The following is a 22,763-nucleotide window of genomic DNA, read 5'->3' on the forward strand; positions in this document are numbered from 1 at the left end:
GATCAAAACAGATAAATAGAATTATAGATATATACACACCATTAATAAAATAAATAGAATAATAAATATGTACAAATATACACAAGTACTGTGGGGCAGAGAAGGGGGTAGAGCAGAGGGAGGGAGTAGGGGTGATGGGGTAGGGGGGACACTGAACTAAACACTTGGGAGAGTACAGTATAACAGGTAGAACTTATGGCAGTCCTGAATTACAGAGGTCAGGGTTAAAAACCTAACTTTACCCTGGATAGTCTACTTTGAAGAAAAATAGTATCGTGTTGTCTTTTATCTACTCCAGCATGTAGTATGGTGCTTGGCACTTAGTAAATGCTGTACAAACACTGTTATCATTATTATTATTACTAGCAGGAGAGCTCAATGGGACATCAGGGCTATCCTCCTCGCCTTTGACCTCATTTGGAGATTTTTGGATGTTTTTGAGGAGTCCTCTAGGGGCTTTTTGTATCGTATTAAGTATTTTCTTACCAGATACTATACTAAGCACAGATGTAGATGCAGTATAGTCTGGTGGGACATAGTCCCTGTCCTAAATGGGGCTTAATCCCCATTTTACAGATGAGGTAGCTGAGGCATAGAGAAATGAAATGACTTTCCCAACAGACAAATGGCAGAGGCAGAATTAGAACCCAAGTCCTCTGACTATCAGGCCCATGCTCTTTCCACTGGGCCACACTGCTTCTCTTACGAAGACTGTGAGCCCGTTGTTGGATAGGGACTGTCTCTATATGTTGCCGACTTGTACTTCCCAAGCACTTAATACAGTGCTCTGCACACAGTAAGCGCTCAGTAAATACGATTGAATTAATGAATGCAGATTTACGAAGTCTGTTTCTCTTCGGCTCCTGTCCTTAATTACTACCCAGAGAAATCACAAGCCCAAGAGAGGTCGCTGGAGTTGGGTCAGAGAACAGAAAGTGGTCTTCTAAAAGCCATGAGAGGCCAAAGAAGTCCCCAGTATCCTCAGGTTTGTATAGTGAGCACAACTGTTGCCTCAGGGTGGTGGGCCGGACCAGTGGATTGGATCCAGGGGCCCATAGCTCTTTCTTAAAGATCACCATTTCCTGGCTGAAGCGGAGCCAGCTGGGTGATGCTTATTTACGGATGCAAAGGCTTGTTCGGCTGGATTTCTGTCAGACTGCCAGGGAGTATGAATCGCTAAATGATGGATTCAGCAAACAGAGCATCTGAGATGAAAAGAAGTTCTGCAGGTTTCAGGAAGAACTGCAGTAAATGCCTTGTAGGACTGGTTCCAGAAGCCTGGGGAAACTGCAAATGGCAGAACAGAATGGGTGCCCCAGCCCAGTAGGTGGGGAGGGGATTTAGGAGCAGGGTTAGGGCATTCTTTCAACCAATCAGTCATATTTATTGAATGCTTCTAGACTGTGAGCCCGCTGTTGGGTAGGGACCATCTCTGTATGTTGCCAACTTGTATTTCCCAAGTGCTTAGTACAGTGCTCTGCCCACAGTAAGCACTCAATAAATACGATTGAATGAATGAATGCAGAGCACTGCACTTGTGCTTGGGAGAATACACTGCAACAGTGTAATAAACATGTTCTCCGCCCACGACTAGCATACGGTCTAGAGGAGGTGACAGACATTAATATAAATGAATTATGGATATGTACATAAGTGCTGCAGGGTTGGGTTGGGGGATGAATAAAGGGAGCAAGTCAGGATGATGCAAAAGAGAATGGGAGAAGAGGAGAGGAGGGCTTAGTCAAGGAAGGCTTCTTGTAGGAGCTGTGCCTTCAATAAGGATTTGAAAGAGGGGAGAGAAATGGTCTGTTAGACATGAAGAGAGAGGGTGTCCTGTTTTACAGGTAGAGACAATAATGTCATCAAAAATGCCTTCCCAGAGGATCTGAGTTAGCTTTTGGGACATCCCAGGCCCATTCTGCTTCTAAAGAGTGAAGTCCCACAGGAACATTCAGCTGTAGTATGGGTCAAACTGGTTCAAGCTCCTAAGCTGTATGGGTCTTTTATTGGTATTTGTTAAGTGCTTACTCTGTGCTAGGCACTGTGCAGAGAGCCAACATGGTGTAGTGGATAGAGCATAGTCCTGGGAGTCAGAAGGTGATGGGTTCTAATCCTGGATCTGCCACTTGTCTGCAGTGTGACTTTGGGCAAGTCACTTCACTTCTCTGTGTCTCAGTTACCTCATTTGTAAAATGGGGATAAAAACTGTGAGCCCCACGTGGGACAACCTGATTACCCTGTATCTACCCCAGTGCTTAGAACAGTGCCTGGCACATAGTAAGCGCCTAACAAATACCATCATTATTATAATTATTCTCTGTGCCTTAGTTACTTCATCAGTAAAATGGGAATTAATACCGTGAGACCCCTGTGGGACAGGGACTGTGTCCAACCCAATTTACTTATGTCCACCCCAGTGCTTAGTACAGTGCCTGACACATAGCAAGTGCTTAACAAATACCACAATTGTTATTACTATAATTACTAAGCAGTGGGATAGATACAAGTTATTCAGGTTGGACATAGTCCAGGCCCCATGAGGAGCTCACAGTCTTTATCCCCGTTTTACAAATGAGGCCCAGAGAAGTGAAGTGACTTGCTCAAGGCCACACAGTAGACAAGTGGTGGAGCTGGGATTAGAACCCAGGTCCTTCTGACTCCAAGGCCCATGCTCTATCCAGTAAATCAATCAGTCATATTTATTGAGCACTTATTTTGTGCATAGCGCTGTACTAAGCACTTGGGAAAGTACAGTTTGACAATATAAAGGACACATTCCCTGCCCACAACGAGCTTGCAACTTGGACGGGGGAGACAGACGTTAATATCAATAAATCAATTACACATGTGTTCATAAGTACTGTCCTGTAGGCCATGTTGCATCTCTTTTTGTCTTGTAATTCTCAGCACCCAATACAGGATGGCACTAAGCAGGCACTTAGTGCCTCCTCCCAAATCGCCTTCTTCAGCTTCCTCCCAACAAGTGACTCAGTCCTCATTCTGGGTTCCAGCGGACAGAATGGTCTTTGAGAGAACACAACTTCCCACGTTTGTTTCCCCAGACAGGGGGAAATGATGATTTCACGATAATGACCCCCTGCCTGCCCACGGGAGAGGCATGGCAGAAAAACCCAAGTCATCAGCCAGCTGGCCCGGATGCCTTCTTTCCACCAGAGTGCTTGCACAGTCAGAACCAGAAGTTCTGGGGGAAAGAGAGCACGTAAAAATGTGAAGACAGACAAGGATGGCATTAGAGATCAGTAAGCATTTGTCAGAAGCATCATTTTCCCTAAATGGAATGTAACTCAAATTTGGCTTCATTTCTGTGATGATGCCTGTGGCAGCTTCAGTTTGGGGTAGATGTTTTTTTCTTTTTGTAATTAAGGAAAACAACCTTCTGTGGAGTACCCTTGAAGGAAGACAGCCTATGCCATGTTTGCATTTTAGATTGCAAATTGCAGTGCTTGATCATACCCATCCTCGCTCGCTCTCTCTTTCTCTCTCTCTCTCTCTCTCTGTCTAATATACACATACAAACACACACACGCATACACACAACTTCCCACTCCTGACAAAAATACACACACACACACACACACACACACACGAGCGCACCTCCTAATATCAACTCCCTCCAGAACTTCAGCCCTGCCACACTGCTCAAGTTTCGTTTTTATGGAATGACTCTATCATTCAATCAGTCGTGTTTACTGAGCGTTTACTGTGGGCAGAGCACTGTACTAAGGGCTTGGGAGAATACTACTGTATAACTGAGTTGGTAAGCATGTCCCTGCCCACAAGTAACTTACAGTCTAGAGGGGGATACTGACATTAACATAAATAAATTATGGGTATGTATATGTCTACTGTTATGCTTAGGGAGATGTGAATACAGGGTGCAAATCCAAGTTCAGAAGTGACACAGAAGGAAGTGGGAGAAGAGGAAAGGAGCGCTTAGTTGGAGAAGGCTTTTTAGAGGAGATTGCTTTGAATAAGGCTTTGAAGGTGGGAAAAGAGATTGTCTGTTGGATATGAAGAAGGAGGCCAGTAGCAGGATGTGAGTGAGAGGATAGCTCCATCTCTCCATCTCTCCATCTCTCGCTCCATCCCTTCTCCCCTCCTTAACTTCCATCTTCAACCGCTCACTCTCCACTGGTTCCTTCCCCTCTGCCTTCAAACATGCCCATGTCTCTCCCATCCTAAAAAAACCCTCTCTTGACCCCACCTCACCTTCTAGTTATCGTCCCATATCCCTCCTACCATTCCTTTCCAAACTCCTTGAACGAGTTGTCTACACGCGCTGCCTAGAATTCCTCAACAACAACTCTCTCCTCGACCCCCTCCAGTCTGGCTTCCGTCCCCTTCATTCCACGGAAACTGCACTCTCAAAGGTCACCAATGACCTCCTGCTTGCCAAATCCAACGGCTCATACTCTGTCCTAATCCTCCTCGACCTCTCAGCTGCCTTTGACACTGTGGACCACCCCCTTCTCCTCCACACGTTATCTGACCTTGGCTTCACAGACTCCGTCCTCTCCTGGTTCTCCTCTTACCTCTCCGGTCGTTCTTTCTCAGTCTCTTTTGCAGGCTCCTCCTCCCCCTCCCATCCTCTTACGGTGGGGGTTCCCCAAGGTTCAGTGCTTGGTCCCCTTCTGTTCTCAATCTACACTCACTCCCTTGGTGACCTCATTCGCTCCCACGGCTTCAACTATCATCTCTACGCTGATGACACCCAGATCTACATCTCTGCCCCTGCTCTCTCCCCCTCTCTCCAGGCTCGCATCTCCTCCTGCCTTCAGGACATCTCCATCTGGATGTCCGCCCGCCACCTAAAGCTCAACATGTCGAAGACTGAGCTCCTTGTCTTCCCTCCCAAACCTTGTCCTCTCCCTGACTTTCCCATCTCTGTTGACGGCACTACCATCCTTCCCGTCTCACAAGCCCGCAACCTTGGTGTCATCCTCGACTCCGCTCTCTCATTCACCCCTCACATCCAAGCCGTCACCAAAACCTGCCGGTCTCAGCTCCGCAACATTGCCAAGATCCGCCCTTTCCTCTCCATCCAAACTGCTACCCTGCTCATTCAAGCTCTCATCCTATCCCGTCTGGACTACTGCACTAGCCTTCTCTCTGATCTCCCATCCTCGTGTCTCTCTCCACTTCAATCCATACTTCATGCTGCTGCCCGGATTATCTTTGTCCAGAAACGCTCTGGACATATTACTCCCCTCCTCAAAAACCTCCAATGGCTACCGATCAATCTGCGCATCAGGCAGAAACTCCTCACCCTGGGCTTCAAGGCTGTCCATCACCTCGCCCCCTCCTACCTCACCTCCCTTCTCTCCTTCTACTGCCCAGCCCGCACCCTCCGCTCCTCCACCACTAATCTCCTCACTGTACCTCGCTCTCGCCTGTCCCGCCATCGACCCCCGGCCCACGTCATCCCCCGGGCCTGGAATGCCCTCCCTCTGCCCATCCGCCAAGCTAGCTCTCTTCCTCCCTTCAAGGCCCTGCTGAGAGCTCACCTCCTCCAGGAGGCCTTCCCAGACTGAGCCCCTTCTTTCCTCTCCCCCTCGTCCCCCTCTCCATCCCCCCGTCTTACCTCCTTCCCTTCCCCACAGCACCTGTATATATGTATATATGGTTGTACATATTTATTACTCTATTTATTTATTTATTTATTTATTTTACTTGTACATTTCTATCCTACTTACTTTATTTTGTTGGTATGTTTGGTTCTGTTCTCTGTCTCCCCCTTTTAGACTGTGAGCCCACTGTTGGGTAGGGACTGTCTCTATGTGATGCCAATTTGTACTTCCCAAGCGCTTAGTACAGTGCTCTGCACATAGTAAGCGCTCAATAAATACGATTGATTGATTGATTGATTGATTGATAGCGGTGAGGTAGACGCACTTGAGATACAGTGAGTACAATACTAAGTACTTGGGAGAGCAAAATATAACAGAGTTGGTAGAGACATTCCTTGCCCACAATGAGCTTCCAGTTTAGAGGGGGAGACAGTCATTAATTTAAAGAAATAAATTACGGAGATGAACATAAATACTGTGGATCTACCTCCAAGGGACAGTGTGAGGATCAGTTGATCCTCAGTTATCAGTTGATCAGTTGATTCTCCCGGGTGCAAGGGGAGGGAAAGCTTTCCTGGTTTCCAGAGAGGAACAGGGCAGGGGGATTGCATCTACCCACCATGGACGGGCCCTGCCACACCTACACGTACCTGATCCTGCAACATTGGAGTAGAGGATGGGGCCCGAAAGGCAGAGGGGCCCCCTTGTCTGGGTGGGGATTTTCCCAAAGGACCTACTGTTTGGCAGCAGGGCCTAGTGGCAAGTGGTTTGGGAGTCAGAGGACATGGGTTCTAATCCCAGCTCCACCACTTTTCTGATGTGTGACTTTGGGCAATTCATTTAATGTATCTGTGCCTCAGTTACCTCATTTGCAAAATGGGGATTAAGACTGTGAGCCCCCTGTGGGATAAGGGCTGTATTCAACCTGATTACCTTGTATCTACCCCAGTGCTCAAAACAGTGCTTGGCACATAGTAAGCACTTAACAAATGCCATTATCATTACTTATTATTATTATTATTATTATTAACTGCACTCGCTGGGGAAGCATGCCCATCCACACTTCTTTAAGCTCAACAGTACCTACTTTACAAACAATTCCAACCGAGGGTAGTTACAAAACCAGACTAATATAAAAATATCATTTTTCACACATCTCCCCAATCCTCAAAAACCTCCAGTGGCTACCCATCCATCTCTGCCCCAAGCAGAAACTCCTGACCTCTGGCTCTAAGGCACTCAGTAAACTCTCTCCCTATTACTCGTCTTTACTTTTCTCCCACTGCACTCTTCACTCCTCAAGTCAACCAACTCACTGTGCCTTGTTCTTATCTCTCACTGCCCAACTCTTGCTCATGCTCTCCCCCTTTGCACCCAACAGACCACTCCTCTCATGCCCTCCCCCTTCACACCTAGCAGACCACTCCTCTCATGCCCACCTTCACAACCAACAGACTGTTCCTCTCCCCATCTTTCAAGGTCTTTTTGAAGCCTCCAGAAGTCTTCTGATTAATCACTCATCAACCCAGCCAATTTCCCTGGTTATTGCCCCTTCATTGTCACCTAAGCAGTAGGGTGCTCACTCCTTGACCCTCATAGGACTTACAATATCTTCAAAGCTTCACCCTACCTGTAATTACCTGTACCTACCTGTAATTTGTGTTAGTTTGTGTCTCCCCAGCTAGATTTACAGCTCCTTGGGGGTAGGGACTGTGTCCGTTGACTCTCTATTGCATTCTCATTCATTCAGTCATATTTATGTCTCTATTTATGTCATGACAGTTATGTCTCCCTGCTTCTAGACTGTGAGCCTGTTGTTGGGTAAGGGCTGTCTCTATCTGTTGCCAAATTGTACTTTCCAAGCGCTTAGTACAGTGCTCTGCACACAGTAAGTGCTCAATAAATATGATTGTATGAATGAATTTATTAAGCACTTACTGTATGCAGAGCATTGTGCTAATCACTTGGGAAAGTACAATACAACAATAAAGAGTGACACTCCCTACCCACAACGCTCACAGCCAAGGGGCAAGGGGAACGGACATCAGTACAAATAAAACATCAGTACAAATAAACAGACATCAATTCAAATAAATAAAATTACAGCTACATACATAAGTGCTGTGGGGCTGGGAGGGGGGGGAAGAGCAAAGAGAGCAAGTCAGGATGACATCAAAGAGAGTGGGAGATGAGGAAAAGTGGGGCTTACTCTGGCAAGGCCTCTTGGAGGAGATGTGCCTTCAGTAAGGCTTTGAAGGTGGGGAGAGTAATTGTCTGGCAGATTTGAGAAGGTAGGGCGTTCCAGGCCAGAGGTAGGGCATGGGCCAGGGGTCGGTGGTGAGACAGGTGAGATGGAAGCACAGTGAGAAGGTTAGCAACAAAGGAACGAATTATGCAGGCTGAGTTGTAGAAGGAGAGAAGCAAGTTTTACTTAATACAGTGCTCTGTACAGAGTATGGGCTTAATAAATAATCTTGATGGATATGGAATGTCCCCTTGTGGTGCTTACAATCTAATCAAGCCTGCTTCTTTACCAGTGATTGCACAAGTTATGTGACCAAACATATGGAGAGGAGCATTCATTCAATCGTATTTATTGAGCACTTGCTGTGTGCAGAGCACTGAACTAAGTGCTTACTGTACTAAGTGCTTACTCACAACATCAGTAAGTATCTCGGGTCATTTCGGGATGTAGGGAATTATTCTAGGTGGTAAGAGCACCTTTTAAAAGAATAATAATAATAATGGCATTTATTAAGCACTTACTATGTGCAAAGCACTGTTCTAAGCACTGGGGAGGTTACAAGGTGATCAGGTTGTCCCACGGGGGGCTCACAGTCTTAATCCCCATTTTACAGATGAGGTAACTGAGGCCCAGAAAAGTTAAGTGACTTGCCCAGAGTCACACAGCTGACAATTGGTGGAGCCGGGATTTGAACCCATGACCTTTGACTCCAAAGCCCAGGCTGTTTCCACTGAGCCACGCTGGTAGACATGACCCCTGCCTTCCGGGAGCAGAGAATCAATGATTGGTATTTATTCAGTGCTTACTGTTTGCAGAGCATTGTACTGAGCCAGTCAATCATATTTATTAAGCACTTACTCTGTGCAGAGCACTTGGGAGAGTACAGGATAACAATAACAGACATATTCTCTGCCCACAACAAGTTTACAGTCTAGAGGGGGAGACAGACATTAATATAAATAAATAAATTACAGATATGTACAAAAGTGTTGTGAGGCTGTCCATAGAGAGTTTACCCTCTAATAATAATAATCATTGTGGTCATTGTTAAGACAAAACTGGGAAGTATTATGTGGCTCTCTCTATGCTAAGAGCTAATATGACAGCAATGCTATAGCCAGAAACAGTAACCAAATCTTTCTCGCCTAAGAGAAGTTGTCAGAAAGTGCCAATGCTAAAGGAATAATAGATGAAATTAAAAATTGTGAAACTAACTCAGTCAAGGAAATAACCATTCATTCAAACAAATAATGATTTATGTCTAAGAAATGATAACGAATGCTAATTTAACTTCATCTACTATAGGGAAAGCTAATAAAGGTAAGTCATAGGCCGGTAAATACTTTTGTACTTACAGTGAAACCTCGTGAATCCAGGCTCAGCTAATGTAGATCCTGCGATCATATGGAACTGTATTTATGCCCTGCTTTCTCCTATGACTATTTCTGAACTAGAGCCCAAGAAATGTAACCTTTGATTTAAGAGAGATATATTTGATCAACAGTGAATGCAAGGCAGGTGAAAGGACCATATTTACTCACATAATTGTATTGTATTTTCTCAAGTGCTTAATACAGTGCTCTGCACACAGTAAGCTTAGTACAGTGCTCTGCACACAGTAAGTGCTCAATAAATATAGTTGAGTAAATGAATAAGCTCTCCATAAATGCTGTTGATTGATTGGTACATATTCACCCTCATCCATTCATTCATTCAATTGTATTTATTGAGCACTTACTGTGTGTAGAGCACTGTACTAACCGCTTGGGAAGTACAAGTTGACAACATATAGAGATGGTCCCTATCCAGCAACGGGCTCACAGTCTAGAAGGGGGAGGCAGACAACAAAACAAATATGTAGACTGATGTCAAAACCGTCGGAATAAATATAATTATAGCTTTATGCACATCATTAATAAAATAGAGTAGTAAATATGTACAAGTAAAATAAATAGAGTAATAAATCTGTACAAATATATACAAGTACTGTGGGGAGGGGAAGAAGGTGGGGAGAGGATGGAGAGGAGGAGAGGAAAAAGGGGGCTCAGTCTGGGAAGGCCTCCTGGAGGAGGTGAACTCTGAGTAGAGCTTTGAAGGGAGGCAGAGAGCTAGTTTGGCGGATGTGTGGAAGGAGGGCATTCCAGGCCAGGAGAAGGACGTGGGCCAGGGGTAGACGGTGGGACAGGCGAGAACAAGGCACAGTGAGGAAGTTGGCGGCAGAGGAGAGGAGGGTGCGGGCTTGGCTGTAGAAGGAAAGACAGGAGGTGAGGTAGGAGGGGGCAAGGTGATGGAGAGCCTTGAAGCCAAGAAGGAGGAGTTTTTGCTTGATTCGTAGGTTGACAGGCAGCCACTGGAGATTTTTGAGGAGGGGAGTGACATGCCCAGAGCGTTTCTGTACCAAGATAGTACAGGCAGCAGAGTGAAGTATAGATTGAAGCGGGGAGAGACAGGAGGATGGGAGATCAGAGAGGAGGCTGGTGCAGTAATCCAGTAGGGATAGGATGAGAGATTGAACCAGCAAGGTAGCAGTTTGGATGGAGAGGAAAGGGTGGATCTTGGCGATGTTGGGGAGGTGAGACCGGCAGGTTTTGTTGACGCATTGGATGTGTGGGGTGAATGAAAGAGCAGAGTCAAGGATGACACCAAGTTTGTGGGCTTGTGAGACGGGAAGGATGGTAATGTCGTACACAGTGACAGAAAAGTCAGGGAGAGGACAGGGTTTAGGAGGGAAGATAAGGAGCTCAGTCTTGGACATATTGAGTTTTAGATGGTGGGCAGACATCCAGATGGAGATGTCCTGAAGGCAGGGGGAGATACTACCCTGGAGGGAGGGAGAGAGAGAGCAGGGGTGGTGATATAGATTTAGGTGTCATCAGCACAGAGATGATAGTTGAAGCTATGGGAGCAAATGAGTTCACCAAGGGAATGAGTACAGATAGAGAACAGAAGAGGACCAAGATCTGACCCTTGAGGAACCCCTACAGTAAGGGGATGGGAGGGGAAGGAGGAGACCGCAAAGTAGACTAAGAATGAACAGCCAGAGAGATGAGGAGAACCAGGAAAGGATGGAGTCTGTGAAGCCAAGGTTGGACTGGCGTGTTGAGGAGAAGAGGGTGGTCCACACTGACAAAGGCAGCGGAGAGGTCGAGGAGGATTAGGATAGAGTAGGAGCCATTGGATATGGCAAGAAGGAGGTCATTGGTGACTTTTGAGAGGGCAGTTTTGGTGGAATGTAGGGGACAGAAAAGCCAGATTGGAGGGGGTCTAGGAGAGAGTTGGAGTTGAGGAATTTGAGGCAGCGAGTATAGACAACTTGTTCTAGGAGTTTGGAAAAGAAGAGTAGGAGGGAGATAGGGTGATAACTAGAAGGGCAGTGGGGTCAAAGAGAGGGGTTTTTTAGGATGGGGGAGACTTGGGCATGTTTAAAGGCAGAGGGGAAGAAACCAGTGGAGAGTGAGTGGTTGAAGATGGAAGTTAAGGAGAGGAGGAGGGAAGGGGTGAGAGTTTTCATAAGATGAGAGGAAATGGGGTCCGAAGCACAGGTGGATGGACTAGCACTTGAGAGGAGGGAGGAGATCTCATCTGAAGATACTGCTGGGAAGGATGGGAGAGTAGTGGAGAGGGTTGAAAGCCAGGGGGGGAATGGAGAAGGAAGAGGGGTGACTTTGGGGAGCTCAGACCCGATGGTGTTAATTTTACTAATGAAGTAGGAGGCCAAATCGTTGGGGGTGAAGGATGGAGGAGGGGGAGGAACAGGGGGCCCGAGGAGGAAGTTAAATGTCCGGAACAGCTGATGGGGGTGATGAGCATGGGTGTTAATAAGGGAGGAAAAATAGTTTTGCCTGGCAGAGGAGTGAACCCTCCTTTTTTGCATGATATTTTGTAACATTGAAAGAGGGGTGGTGTTATTATGCAGGCCATTTAAGAATTAAGTAGTAGCAATAAGAGGAGGAGGAGAAAAAGAGAAGCAAAAAGGATGGGAGAAGGATGAGAAAGGTTAGAAGGCAATAGTAGTAATAATAATAATAATAACTGTGGTATTTGTTAAGCACTTACTGTGTGCCAGGCACTGTATTAAGCATTGGGGTGGGTACAAGCAAATCGAGTTGGACACAGTCCCTGTCCCACATGGGCCTCCCTGTCTCGATCCCCATTTTACAGATGAGGTAACTGAGACCCAAAGAAGTGAAGTGACTTGCCCAAGGTCACACAGTAAGCAATAATAATAATAATGATGGTATTTATTAAGTGCTTGCTATGTGCCAAGTACTGTAAAAAGCACTGTGGGAAATACCAGGTTAGCAGGTTGTCCCAGGTGGGGTTCACAGTCCTAATCCCCATTTTGCAGATGAGGTAACTGAGGGACAGAGAAGTTAAGTGACTTGGCCAAAGTCACACAGCTGATAGGTGGTGGAGCCAGGATTAGAACCCGCAACCTCTGACTCCCAAGCCCATGCTCAGAGTACACTTAGGTCTTCCTGTGGCTGAGCCCTGGTGGAGCCGGAAATAGAACCCATGATCTTCTGACTCCCAAGCCCATGCTCTATCCATTATGCTATCCTGCTTCTCCACATAGTATTTATTCATTCATTCAATCATATTCAATCAAGAAGCAGCATGGCTTAGTGGAAAGAGCACGGATTTAGAAGTCAGATGTCAGGTGTTCTAATCCCGGCTCTGCCACTTGTCAGCTGTGTGACTTTGGGCAAGTCACTTAACTTCTCTGTTCTTCAGTTACCTCATCCATAAAATAGGGATTAAGACTGTGAGCCCCATGTGGGACAACCTGATGACCTTGTATCTACCCCAGTGCTTAGAACAGTGCTTGGCACATAGTAAGCACTTAACAAATGCCATCATTATTATTATTTATTGAGCATTTACTGTGTGCAGAGCATTATACTAAGCACTTGGGAGAGTGCAATCCAGCAATAAACAGAGACATTCCTGCCCACAATGAGCTCACAGTCTAGAGGTGGAGAGACAGACATTAATGTAACTTACTGTGAGCAGAGCACTTGCCCAAGTGCTGGGAGAGAGTTTACAGGTGGAAGTTAGACATGGACCCTGTCCCTCAGGGCTCGGGGGACCCTCGCAATCTAGGAGGCAATAGGCCCTCAAAGAACTAATTGCCTCCTGTTTTTATTATCTCATTCTTGCACTTCTCTGCCTCTTCTGGAGCACACCTAAAACTGCTTAAATTATGTGGTACTGAAAATAATCTTTTATTTCATACTCAACAGTTGGGAGGCTGAGGGCAGTTATGCGGGAGAGGAAATTATGTGAGTAAATACAGTAAATTGGCAGCGAATGGGAAAAGGAGAGGCACGGAGTCTGTGTTGATTCAGCTGTCCTAGGCAGATTTAGGAGAAGGAAGTAAAACAGACCAGTACAGACACTAGGAAGTTTAAACTACACATACTTTCACACACACACACACACACACACACACACACACACACACACACACACTCTGTCTCTCTCTCTCTCTCAAAAAAAAAACCAAACACACCCACAAACACCCACATTACTGTAGTAAAATTTGTCTTTAAAGGAAAAATGTTACTATAATTCAGAAATTTTCCCCATCCAAACTGAACTGCTCCCTTGCAAATGCCCGTACCTATCGGTGGGTCTGTACTTTAGAATGTAATCTTGATGGTAAAACTTGGCTCACTACAATATGCAGAGCCTGTAATTTGTCTGAAAGTAGCAAAGACATTTAAAATGCAAATTGCTAGATACTTTACTATTCTTGCTTTTTAAGGTTAAATTCCAACCCAGATTCTTGACAGAGATAAGGTTTATAGTTCTTATGAACTTTCGTCGTAACCATTTCTTGACTCCTAAGCTGGGACCTCTTTAGTTGCTTACCTGTGTTCATCATACCCAGCTTCCAGAGAAGCTGTGTGTCCTATTGGAAAGGCTACAGCCCTGGGAGTCAGAGGACTTGAGTTCATATCCCACCTCCACCACTGGTCTGCCATATGAGCTTGGGCAAGTCACTTAACTTTTCTGTGCCTCAGTTCCCTCATCTGCAAAATGGGGATTCAATACCTGTTCTCCCTCCTATTTGGACTTCAAGCCCCAAGTGGGATGGGAACTGTGTCCTTCCTTCTTCTTTATGGTACTTGTTAAGCACTTACTATGTGCCAGGCATTATACTACACACTGAGGTAGATAAAAGATAATCGGGTTCGACACGGTCCATCTCCACATAGGACTCACAGTCTTCATTCATTCAGTCGTATTTATTGAGCGCTTACCATGTGCAGAGCACTGTGCTAAGCGCTTGGGATGTACAAGTTGGCAACATATAGAGACGGCCCCTACCCAACAATGGGCTCATTTTACAGATGAGGTAACCAAGGTACAGAGAAATTGATTGTGACTTGGCCAAGGTCACACAGCAGACAAGTGGTGGAGACAGAATTAGAACCCAGGTCCTCTGATTACCAGGCCCATGCTCTCTCCACTGGGCCACAGTGCTTCTTAGCATCTCAGGTCTGGGTAACCTGAAATTCTCTTATTCTTACTTAGCACTTAGTAAGCACTTTCCAAATGCCACAATTTTTTTTATTGTATATGTTAAGCGCTTACTAAGTGCCAGGCATTGGTTAGATAAAAGATAATCTGGTTGGACACAGTTCCTATCCTGCATAGGGCTCCCAGTCATACTCCCCATTTAACAGGTGAGGTAACTGAAGCATAGAGAAGTTGAGACTTGCCCAAGGTCACACAGCAGACAAATGGTGGAGTCAAGATTAGAACCCAGGTCCGTTTGACACCCTGGCCCATGCTCTATCCACTAGGCCACATTGCTTATCTGCTTAATAATTATAATAATAATAACAATAGCAATTACTGTTATTATTATGAAGGGGGGTGGCTCTCTCAGTCCCAGCTGCTAATCAAAAAAGGACTCTGTATTGCTGAATTGTACTTTCCAAGCACTTAGTACTGTGCCCTGCACACAGTAAGCGCTCAAAAAATACGATTGATTGAATGAATGAATGAAGAATGAAAAGTAGAGTCAGCCGTAGTCATGAGCCCAGGAGTGCAGGATTCTCTCCACACAGCCATCTGAGCTGTGAGGTTGTGGGAATACTCCTCAGTCTGAATGATTCTCTCAGTGTCTCAAGTTATTCCAGTATTGCTGAGCATTTACTTGGTGCACTTGTGGATAGCAATAACTGATCACTTAGAGATAATTTGGAGGCATCCCGAGGCTCTTAGGTGTCTGAGAGAGTCAGTTCTCTGCTACTGTACCTGACAAAGCCAACAAGTTGTCCTGGGAGAATTTGGTTCAACATTGGTTCCCCGTTCATATCTGACAGATGATCACTCTCCCCACCTTCAAAGTCTTATTAAAACCACATCTCTTCCAAGAGGCCTTCCCTGACTAAGCCCTCATTTTCTCTATTCCCACTCCTTTCCTTACTTGGACTTGTACCCTTTATTCACTACACCCTGAGCCCCACATCACGTATGCACATAGCCATAATTTATATATATTAACGTCTGTCTCCCCTCTAGACTCTGGCTCCTTGTGGGCAGGGAACCTGTCTACCACCTCTGTTATAGTGTACTTTCCCTAGCCCTTAGTACAGTGCTCTGCACACAGAAAGTGCTCAGTAAATATGATTGATTGATTGATTGACTGATTCACTGAACGCCATCCCGGGAGTTGGAGATTTGCTTAGGGAAACGGTGAAGACCATGATCCTTCCGCAAGTGACAGTGATTCGTAGGGAGGGCCGAGTATTCCTCTTTCCCTTTTCGTGGCTTGACAAAATTGACACATCAAAATGCCACTTGCCCCAGGTAGTAATTTTAGAATAGAAATGCCAGAGTTTGTGTGTTCTGGAATTATGCAACTATTTTCTCATCCCCTGGATCATGCCAATAGATTGCGTGGCACAGATTACCTCTCGTGATTTGCGGCTTCTTTCTGGGCCTTACAGTGGTTGACCCTGAGGCCTGACTGTCTTTTCCCACACTTCCTTCCCCATCTCCCTTGCACTTGTATTTGCTCCCTTTATTCACCCTATCCTCGGCCTCTCAACAATTACATACATATCTGTAATTTATTTATTTATGCTAATGTCTGTCTCCCCCTCTGGACTGTAAACTCCTTGTGGGAAAGAAACATGTCTACCAACTCTGTTGTACTGTCCCAAGTGCCTAGTACAGTGCTCTGCACACAGGAAATGCTCACTGGGTATGACTGATGGATTGATTCTTTCTTGCTCTCTTCTCAGGATCAGTACAAGTTCTGCTATGAGGTGGCTTTGGAATACTTGAATTCTGGCTGATTCTGGAAGCAGCCCCTCCTCCCCCTTCGCCCAACCAAGCCAAGTTCTTTCATGATATTTGTGTATATGGGATGAAGACTTCTCATTGTTATGCTTATTTTGCTTTGTATAATTGGCTCTTTTTAAGAGCCCAAGAACGTGTTTATAAAACTGCTCGCCCTGTCCGTTTTCCACTGTAATGCCGCTGCTTGTCCGAACCACAAACTTTGCAGTTGTTGGAAACTTTCCTCCTCATAGTCTACATGCTAGGCCAGCCTGATGTCTGATGAATTTAAGAGCACAATTATATTCTTATGAAGGAATTTGTACTTCTGGGGTTATTTTCGGTTGCCAGTGATCCTTTGTTATTGTCATAGCGTAATGTATATTTTTGTTCTGTGGAGAATGCTGTCTGGCATTATGATAATATATTATTTTAGTTGATATTCGTATTCTAACATGCATAATAAAAGTGTATGTAGCTTATCGGAACTAACAGATAATCACCTTACCTTGTTGAATTGTTTCTATCGGATTTGTATTGTTTGAGGGAGAGAGGTTGGGTAGGAAATTCTGTTTGAAAGTGCAGAACAAGACGATCAGATTAATATATCCAAAGCTTTTTCATTTGTTTATATTGTAAATATTTTTTGATTTCATCAAATTATTTATTCATTAAAAGAAATTTTGTCAAGTACAGTGAGTGACAGTTTGTTTGATTCGCTCCCACGGCTTCAACTATCATCTCTACGCTGATGACACCCAAATCTACATCTCTGCCCCTGCTCTCTCCCCCCTACTCCAGGCTCGCATCTTCTCCTGCCTTCAGGACATCTCCATCTGGATGTCTGCCCGCCACCTAAAACTCAACATGTCCAAGACTGAACTCCTTGTCTTCCCTCCCAAACCCTGCCCTCTCCCTGACTTTCCCATCACTGTTGACGGCACTACCATCCTTCCCATCTCACAGGCCCGCAAACTTGGTGTCATCCTCAACTCAGCTCTCTTGTTCACCCCTCACATCCAAGCCATCAACAGAACCTGCCGGTCTCAGCTCCGCAACATTGCCAAGATCCGCCCTTTCCTCTCCATCCAAACCGCTACCCTGCTCGTTCAAGCTCTCATCCTATCCCGTCTGGACTACTGTATCAGCCTCCTCTCCGATCTCCCATCCCCTTGTCTCTCCCCACTTCAGTCCATACTTCACGCTGCTGCCCGGATTGTCTTTGTCCAGAAATGCTCTCGGCATGTTACTCCCCTCCTCAAAAATCTCCAGTGGCTACCAATCAACCTAGGCATCAGGCAGAAGCTCCTCACCCTTGGCTTCAAGGCTCTCCATTACCTTGCCCCCTTCTACCTCACCTCCCTTCTCTCCTTCTACAGCCCAGCCCACACCCTCCGCTCCTCTGCCGCTCGTGGCTCAGTGGAACGAGCGCGGGCTTTGGAGTCAGAGGTCATGGGTTTGAATCCCGACTCCGCCACATGTCTGCTGTGTGACCTTGGGCAAAGCACTTAATTTATCTGAGCCTCAGTTACCTCATCTGTAAAATGGGGATTAAGACTGTGAGCCCCACATGGGACAACTTGATCACCTTGTATTCCCCTTCAGCGCTTAGAACAGTGCTGTGCACATAGTAAGCACTTAACAAATGTCGTTATTATTATTATTATTATTAATCTCCTGTACATATTTACTACTCTATTTTACTTGTGCATATCTATTCTATTTATTTTATTTTGTTAATATGTTTTGTTTTGTTCTGTGTCTCCCCCTTCTAGACTGTGAGCCCACTGTTCATCAATCGTATTTATTGTTGGGTAGGGACTGTCTCTATGTGTTGCCAACTTGTGCTTCCCAAGCACTTAGTACAGTGCTCTGCACACAGTAAGTGCTCAATAAATGCGATTGATTGATTGATTAAACCCTGGCACAGTATCACCAAATGACACTGGAAACATTCTTCTTCCATGTGTCGATTCTCAGCTCACTAAACAAACAATGACGCATGGTCAGGTACCAGTGGATTTCCAGTGCTCAGCAGCCTGTGCCTCAGTTTTCTCATCTATAAAATGAGGCTTAAATTCTATTCTCTCCTTCTACAGCCCAGCCTGCACCCTCTGCTTCTCTGCTGCTAACCTCCTCACTGTGTCTCGTTCTCGCCTGTCCCGCCGTCGAACCCTGGCCCACGTCATCCCCCGGGCCTGGAATGCCCTCCCTCTGCCCATCCGCCAAACTAGCTCTCTTCCTCCCTTCAAAGCCCTACTGAGAGCTCACCTCCTCCAGGAGGCCTTCCCAGACTGAGCCCCCTCCTTCCTCTCCCCATCCTCCCCCTCCCCATCCCCCCACCTTACCTCCTTCCCCTCCTCACAGCACCTGTATATATGTATATATGTTTGTACACATTTATTACTCTATTTATTTGACTTGTACATATTTATTCTATTTATTTTATTTTGTTATTACGTTTTGTTTTGTTGTCTGTCTCCCCCCATCTAGACTTGAGCCCGCTGTTGGGTAGGGACCGTCTCTATATGTTGCCAACTTGTACTTCCCAAGCACTTAGTACAGTGCTCTGCACACAGTAAGCGCTCAATAAATATGATTGAATGAATGAATGAAGTATACTGTGAACCCCATGTGGGGCAGGGACTGTGTCCAACTCAACTGTCTTTTCTCTACTCCAGTGCTTAGTACAGTGATTGACACATAATAAGTGGTTAACAAATACCATTTTAAGAAAGTCCTCCCCAGCTGTGACCCCAAGGAGAAGACTGATCCAAGGGGAACATTGAGCAACAGGTAGCTGGTTCAAGGTTTTGCTTTTCGATAAGGGTTTCCTTCCCTGTGAAATATGGCTGCATACACCTCAGAAAGGAGTGGGGATTGGGGTCTCTGAGGTGGGTTTCTAAACAAAAACTTATTTCTTGGGGATTTCTCCCAAGAAGAAACTGACCCCTGGGGACACTCCCAAGAATTCCTCAGAATTCCCTCCTTCCCAGCAGACAGCACAAGCCCTCTGGTTCCAGACAAAAGTTAATAGAAGGGTATTTTCCCAGAGGGGATTGACTGGAAAACACATTCAGCTGTAGACTCCAGGATAGGTACCTTCCTTGGGAAAATTACAGGATACAGAGACCCTTTCCAAAGCCCAGAGATAATAATCTCTACAAGGCTAGTGGAAAAAAACCTGCGCCTTGGAGGCAGAGGATCTGGTTTCTTAATCCTGCTTCTTCCATGTTTTGGTTTTTTGGGGAGGTATTTATTAAGCACTTACTATGTGCCAGACACTGTTCTAAGCACTGGGGGAGATACAACCTAATCTGATTGGACACAGTCCCTGTCCCCCGTGGGACTCACAGTCTTCATTCCCATTTTCCAGATGCAGTAACAGACACAGAAAAGTTAAGTGATTTTCCAAAGTCACACAGCAGACAACTGACGGGCAGGATTAGAACCCAGATCCTTCTGACTCCCAGGCCCATGCTCTTTCCTTGTAACTACTTGCCTACTATGTGACATTTGGCAACTCACTTAACTTCTCTGTGCCTCGGTTACCTCATCTGTAAAATGGGGATTACATTCCTTTTCCCTTCCTACTAAGACTGTGAGCCCCTTGTGGGACAAGGGCTGCGTCTGCTCTGCATGCACTGAATCTACCCCAGTGCTTAGTACAGTGTTTGGCCCATAGTAAGCACTTTTTAGACTGTGAGCCCACTGTTGGGTAGGGACTGTCTCTATATGTTGCCAACTTGTACTTCCCAAGCGCATAGTACAGTGCTCTGCACACAGTAAGTGCTCAATAAATACGATTGATTGATTAACGAACATGACAATTACTGCTCTCCCAGAGATCAAGGCTATGCATCGGCTTTGCCTTTCTAGAGCCAATCTCCTTCTCTCACCTCTTTGAATTTCCCAGAGGGAGCCCCAGATCGGCCAGGTGAGGCTAATCAGGGCCCAGACCTTTCCAAGAAAGAGTGAGAGAGGAGTATGTGTCTGTGCTTTTCTTGGCTCTGTCAAACAAGGCCATTGCTGTTCCTCCCACTCCTGTCTCTCTCCAGAAAGAGAAGCATCTGCTCCTATGGCCGAGGCCACCCAGTCAGAAGCTGACTCACCTCGGCCTTGTGATGTGGCAACTCTGAGTCCCCAAGCAGCAGCCAGCTCCTCGTGACAGGAGGCTATGGGCACGGTCAGCCTGGCGGATGCCAGAGAGAGCACTGGAGACTCACTGGGCACAGCATCCAAAAGAGGAAGAACAGAGGCAAATCATAGGAAGCTTTTATGACAATCAATCGTATTTAATGAGCACTTACTGTGTGCAGAGCACTGCACTAAGTGCTTGGGAGAGTGCCATACAACAGACACATTTCCTGCCCACAATAAGCTTACAAGAGAAGGAGTGTGGCTCAGTGGAAAGAGCATGAGCTTTGGAGTCAGAGGTCATGGGTTCAAATCCCGGCTCCGCCAACTGTCAGCCGTGTGACTTTGAACAAGTCACTTAACTTTTCTGTGCCTCATTTTCCTCATATGTAAAATGGGGATTAAGGCTGTGGGCCCCCCGTGGGACAACCTGATCACCTTGTAACCTCCCCAGCACTTAGAACAGTGCTTTGCATATAGTAAGCGCTTAATAAATGTTATTAAAAAAAAGGAAATGTTTTTAGAGAAGCAGCGTGGCTCAGTGGAAAGAGCCCAGGCTTTGGAGTCAGAGGTCATGGGTTCAAATCCCAGCTCCGCCACGTCAGCTGTGTGACGTTGGGCAAGTCACTTAACTTCTCTGGGCCTCAGTTACCTCATCTGTAAAATGGGGATTAAGACTGTGAGCCCCCCATGGAACAACCTGATCACTTTGTAACCTCCCCAGTGCTTAGAACAGTGCTTTGCACATAGTAAGTGCTTAATAAATGCCATTATTATTACTATTATTATTACACTCAGTCAGTCAACTGTATTTATTGTACAATATCAGAAGTGGGGCGTTTTGGGAGAGATGTGTCCATGGCGTCGCTATGGATCAGAGATGACTCAACAGCATAAGACAAGAATCTAGAAAGAGTTGTAATCGGGGGTTTTCCCAGAAGTAAACATATCGATCTGTTGTCATATGTTTTGTCTATCCAGATGGTGGTATCTACAATCCCACCTCTTTCCAAGCATTCATTATGTGCCAAATGCAAGATAATCAAATCAGTCCTTGTACCACAAGGGGCTCAGACTCTAAAAGGGAGAGAGAACAAGTATTCGATTGCCATTTTACAGATGAAGAAATTGAGGCATAGAGATGTTAAGTTACTTTCCCAAGATTATACGGCAAAGTGACGGCGGTACTAGAACCCATGTCCATTGACTCCCAGTCCCATGGCCTTTCCACAAGGACACACTGCTTTTCACAATAAAGGTCAAATCTAGCTTCAGTTATGTATTTTTTAACGGACTGATTCTTCTCACCCCTAACCCCGCTGGGGCAAAAAAGAAGCTAGAGTGGATTAATTTGACCCTTATCTTAATCTAAGGGTGATTTTAGAGTAAATTCTATTTGCCAGGCTTTATCACAATCAATCAATCAATCAATCGTATTTATTGAGCGCTTACTATGTGCAGAGCACTGTACTAAGCGCTTGGGAAGTACAAATTGGCAACACATAGAGACAGTCCCTACCCAACAGTGGGCTCACAGTCTAAAAGGGGGAGACAGAGAACAAAACCAAACATACCAACAAAATAAAATAAATAGGATAGAAATGTACAAGTAAAATAAATAAATAAATAAATAGAGTAATAACTATGTACAACCATATATACATATATACAGGTGCTGTGGGGAAGGGGAGGAGGTAAGATGGGGGGATGGGGAGGGGGACGAGGGGGAGAGGAAGGAAGGGGCTCAGTCTGGGAAGGCCTCCTGGAGGAGGTGAGCTCTCAGCAGGGCCTTGAAGGGAGGAAGAGGGCTAGCTTGGCGGAGGGGCAGAGAGAGGGCATTCCAGGCCCGGGGGATGACGTGGGCCGGGGGTCGATGGCGGGACAGGCGAGAACGAGGCACAGTGAGGAGATTAGCGGTGGAGGAGCGGAGGGTGTGGGCTGGGCAGTAGAAGGAGAGAAGGGAGGTGAGGTAGGAGGGGGCGAGGTGATGGACGGCCTTGAAGCCCAAGGTGAGGAGTTTCTGCCTGATGCGCAGATTGATTGGTAGCCATTGGAGGTTTTTGAGGAGGGGAGTAATATGTCCAGAGCGTTTCTGGACAAAGATAATCCGGGCAGCAGCATGAAGTATGGATTGAAGTAGAGTTCACAAGCAGTGTTCCCTGGCCAGCAGGTGGAATTTGACTTCTGGTGATCAAATCCTCAACTTGGCCAGAACTGTCTTGACTCTCCCATGTGCTCTACTGATTAATTCCTTATTTTGAGCATTATCTTGTTGGAGAATATGACTGGGGCCCAATCACTGGAGCCTACACACAACTCTCAACTGCATCCTGGTGCCTCCACACATCCACCTCGAACCCCAACGAACATAAGGAGGTGAGTCTCATTCTATCCCAACTGGATTACTGCATCAGCCTCCTCTCTGATCTCCCATCCTCCTGTCTCTCCCCACTTCAGTCTGTACTTCACACTGCTGCCCAGATCATCTCTGTGCA

General features: G+C 45.9%; 1 protein-coding gene across 10 annotated transcripts in view; it reads left to right on the plus strand.

Annotated features, from left to right (window-relative positions):
* The window catches only part of PTPRM (protein tyrosine phosphatase receptor type M), an 892,842-nt gene extending 876,018 nt beyond the window's left edge, over positions 1-16,824 (plus strand). For all 10 annotated transcript variants that reach the window (XM_038746194.1, XM_038746195.1, XM_038746197.1 and 7 more), the window contains one exon: positions 16,095-16,824. In XM_038746194.1, coding sequence (XP_038602122.1) covers positions 16,095-16,148 — 54 coding nt within the window. In that variant the 3' untranslated portion in view covers positions 16,149-16,824. The remainder of the gene's footprint in view (positions 1-16,094) is intronic.
* The last annotated feature ends 5,939 nt before the right edge of the window (positions 16,825-22,763 follow it).

Source organism: Tachyglossus aculeatus, chromosome 5 (assembly GCF_015852505.1).
Source record: "Tachyglossus aculeatus isolate mTacAcu1 chromosome 5, mTacAcu1.pri, whole genome shotgun sequence".
Taxonomy (NCBI): Eukaryota; Metazoa; Chordata; class Mammalia; order Monotremata; family Tachyglossidae; genus Tachyglossus; species Tachyglossus aculeatus.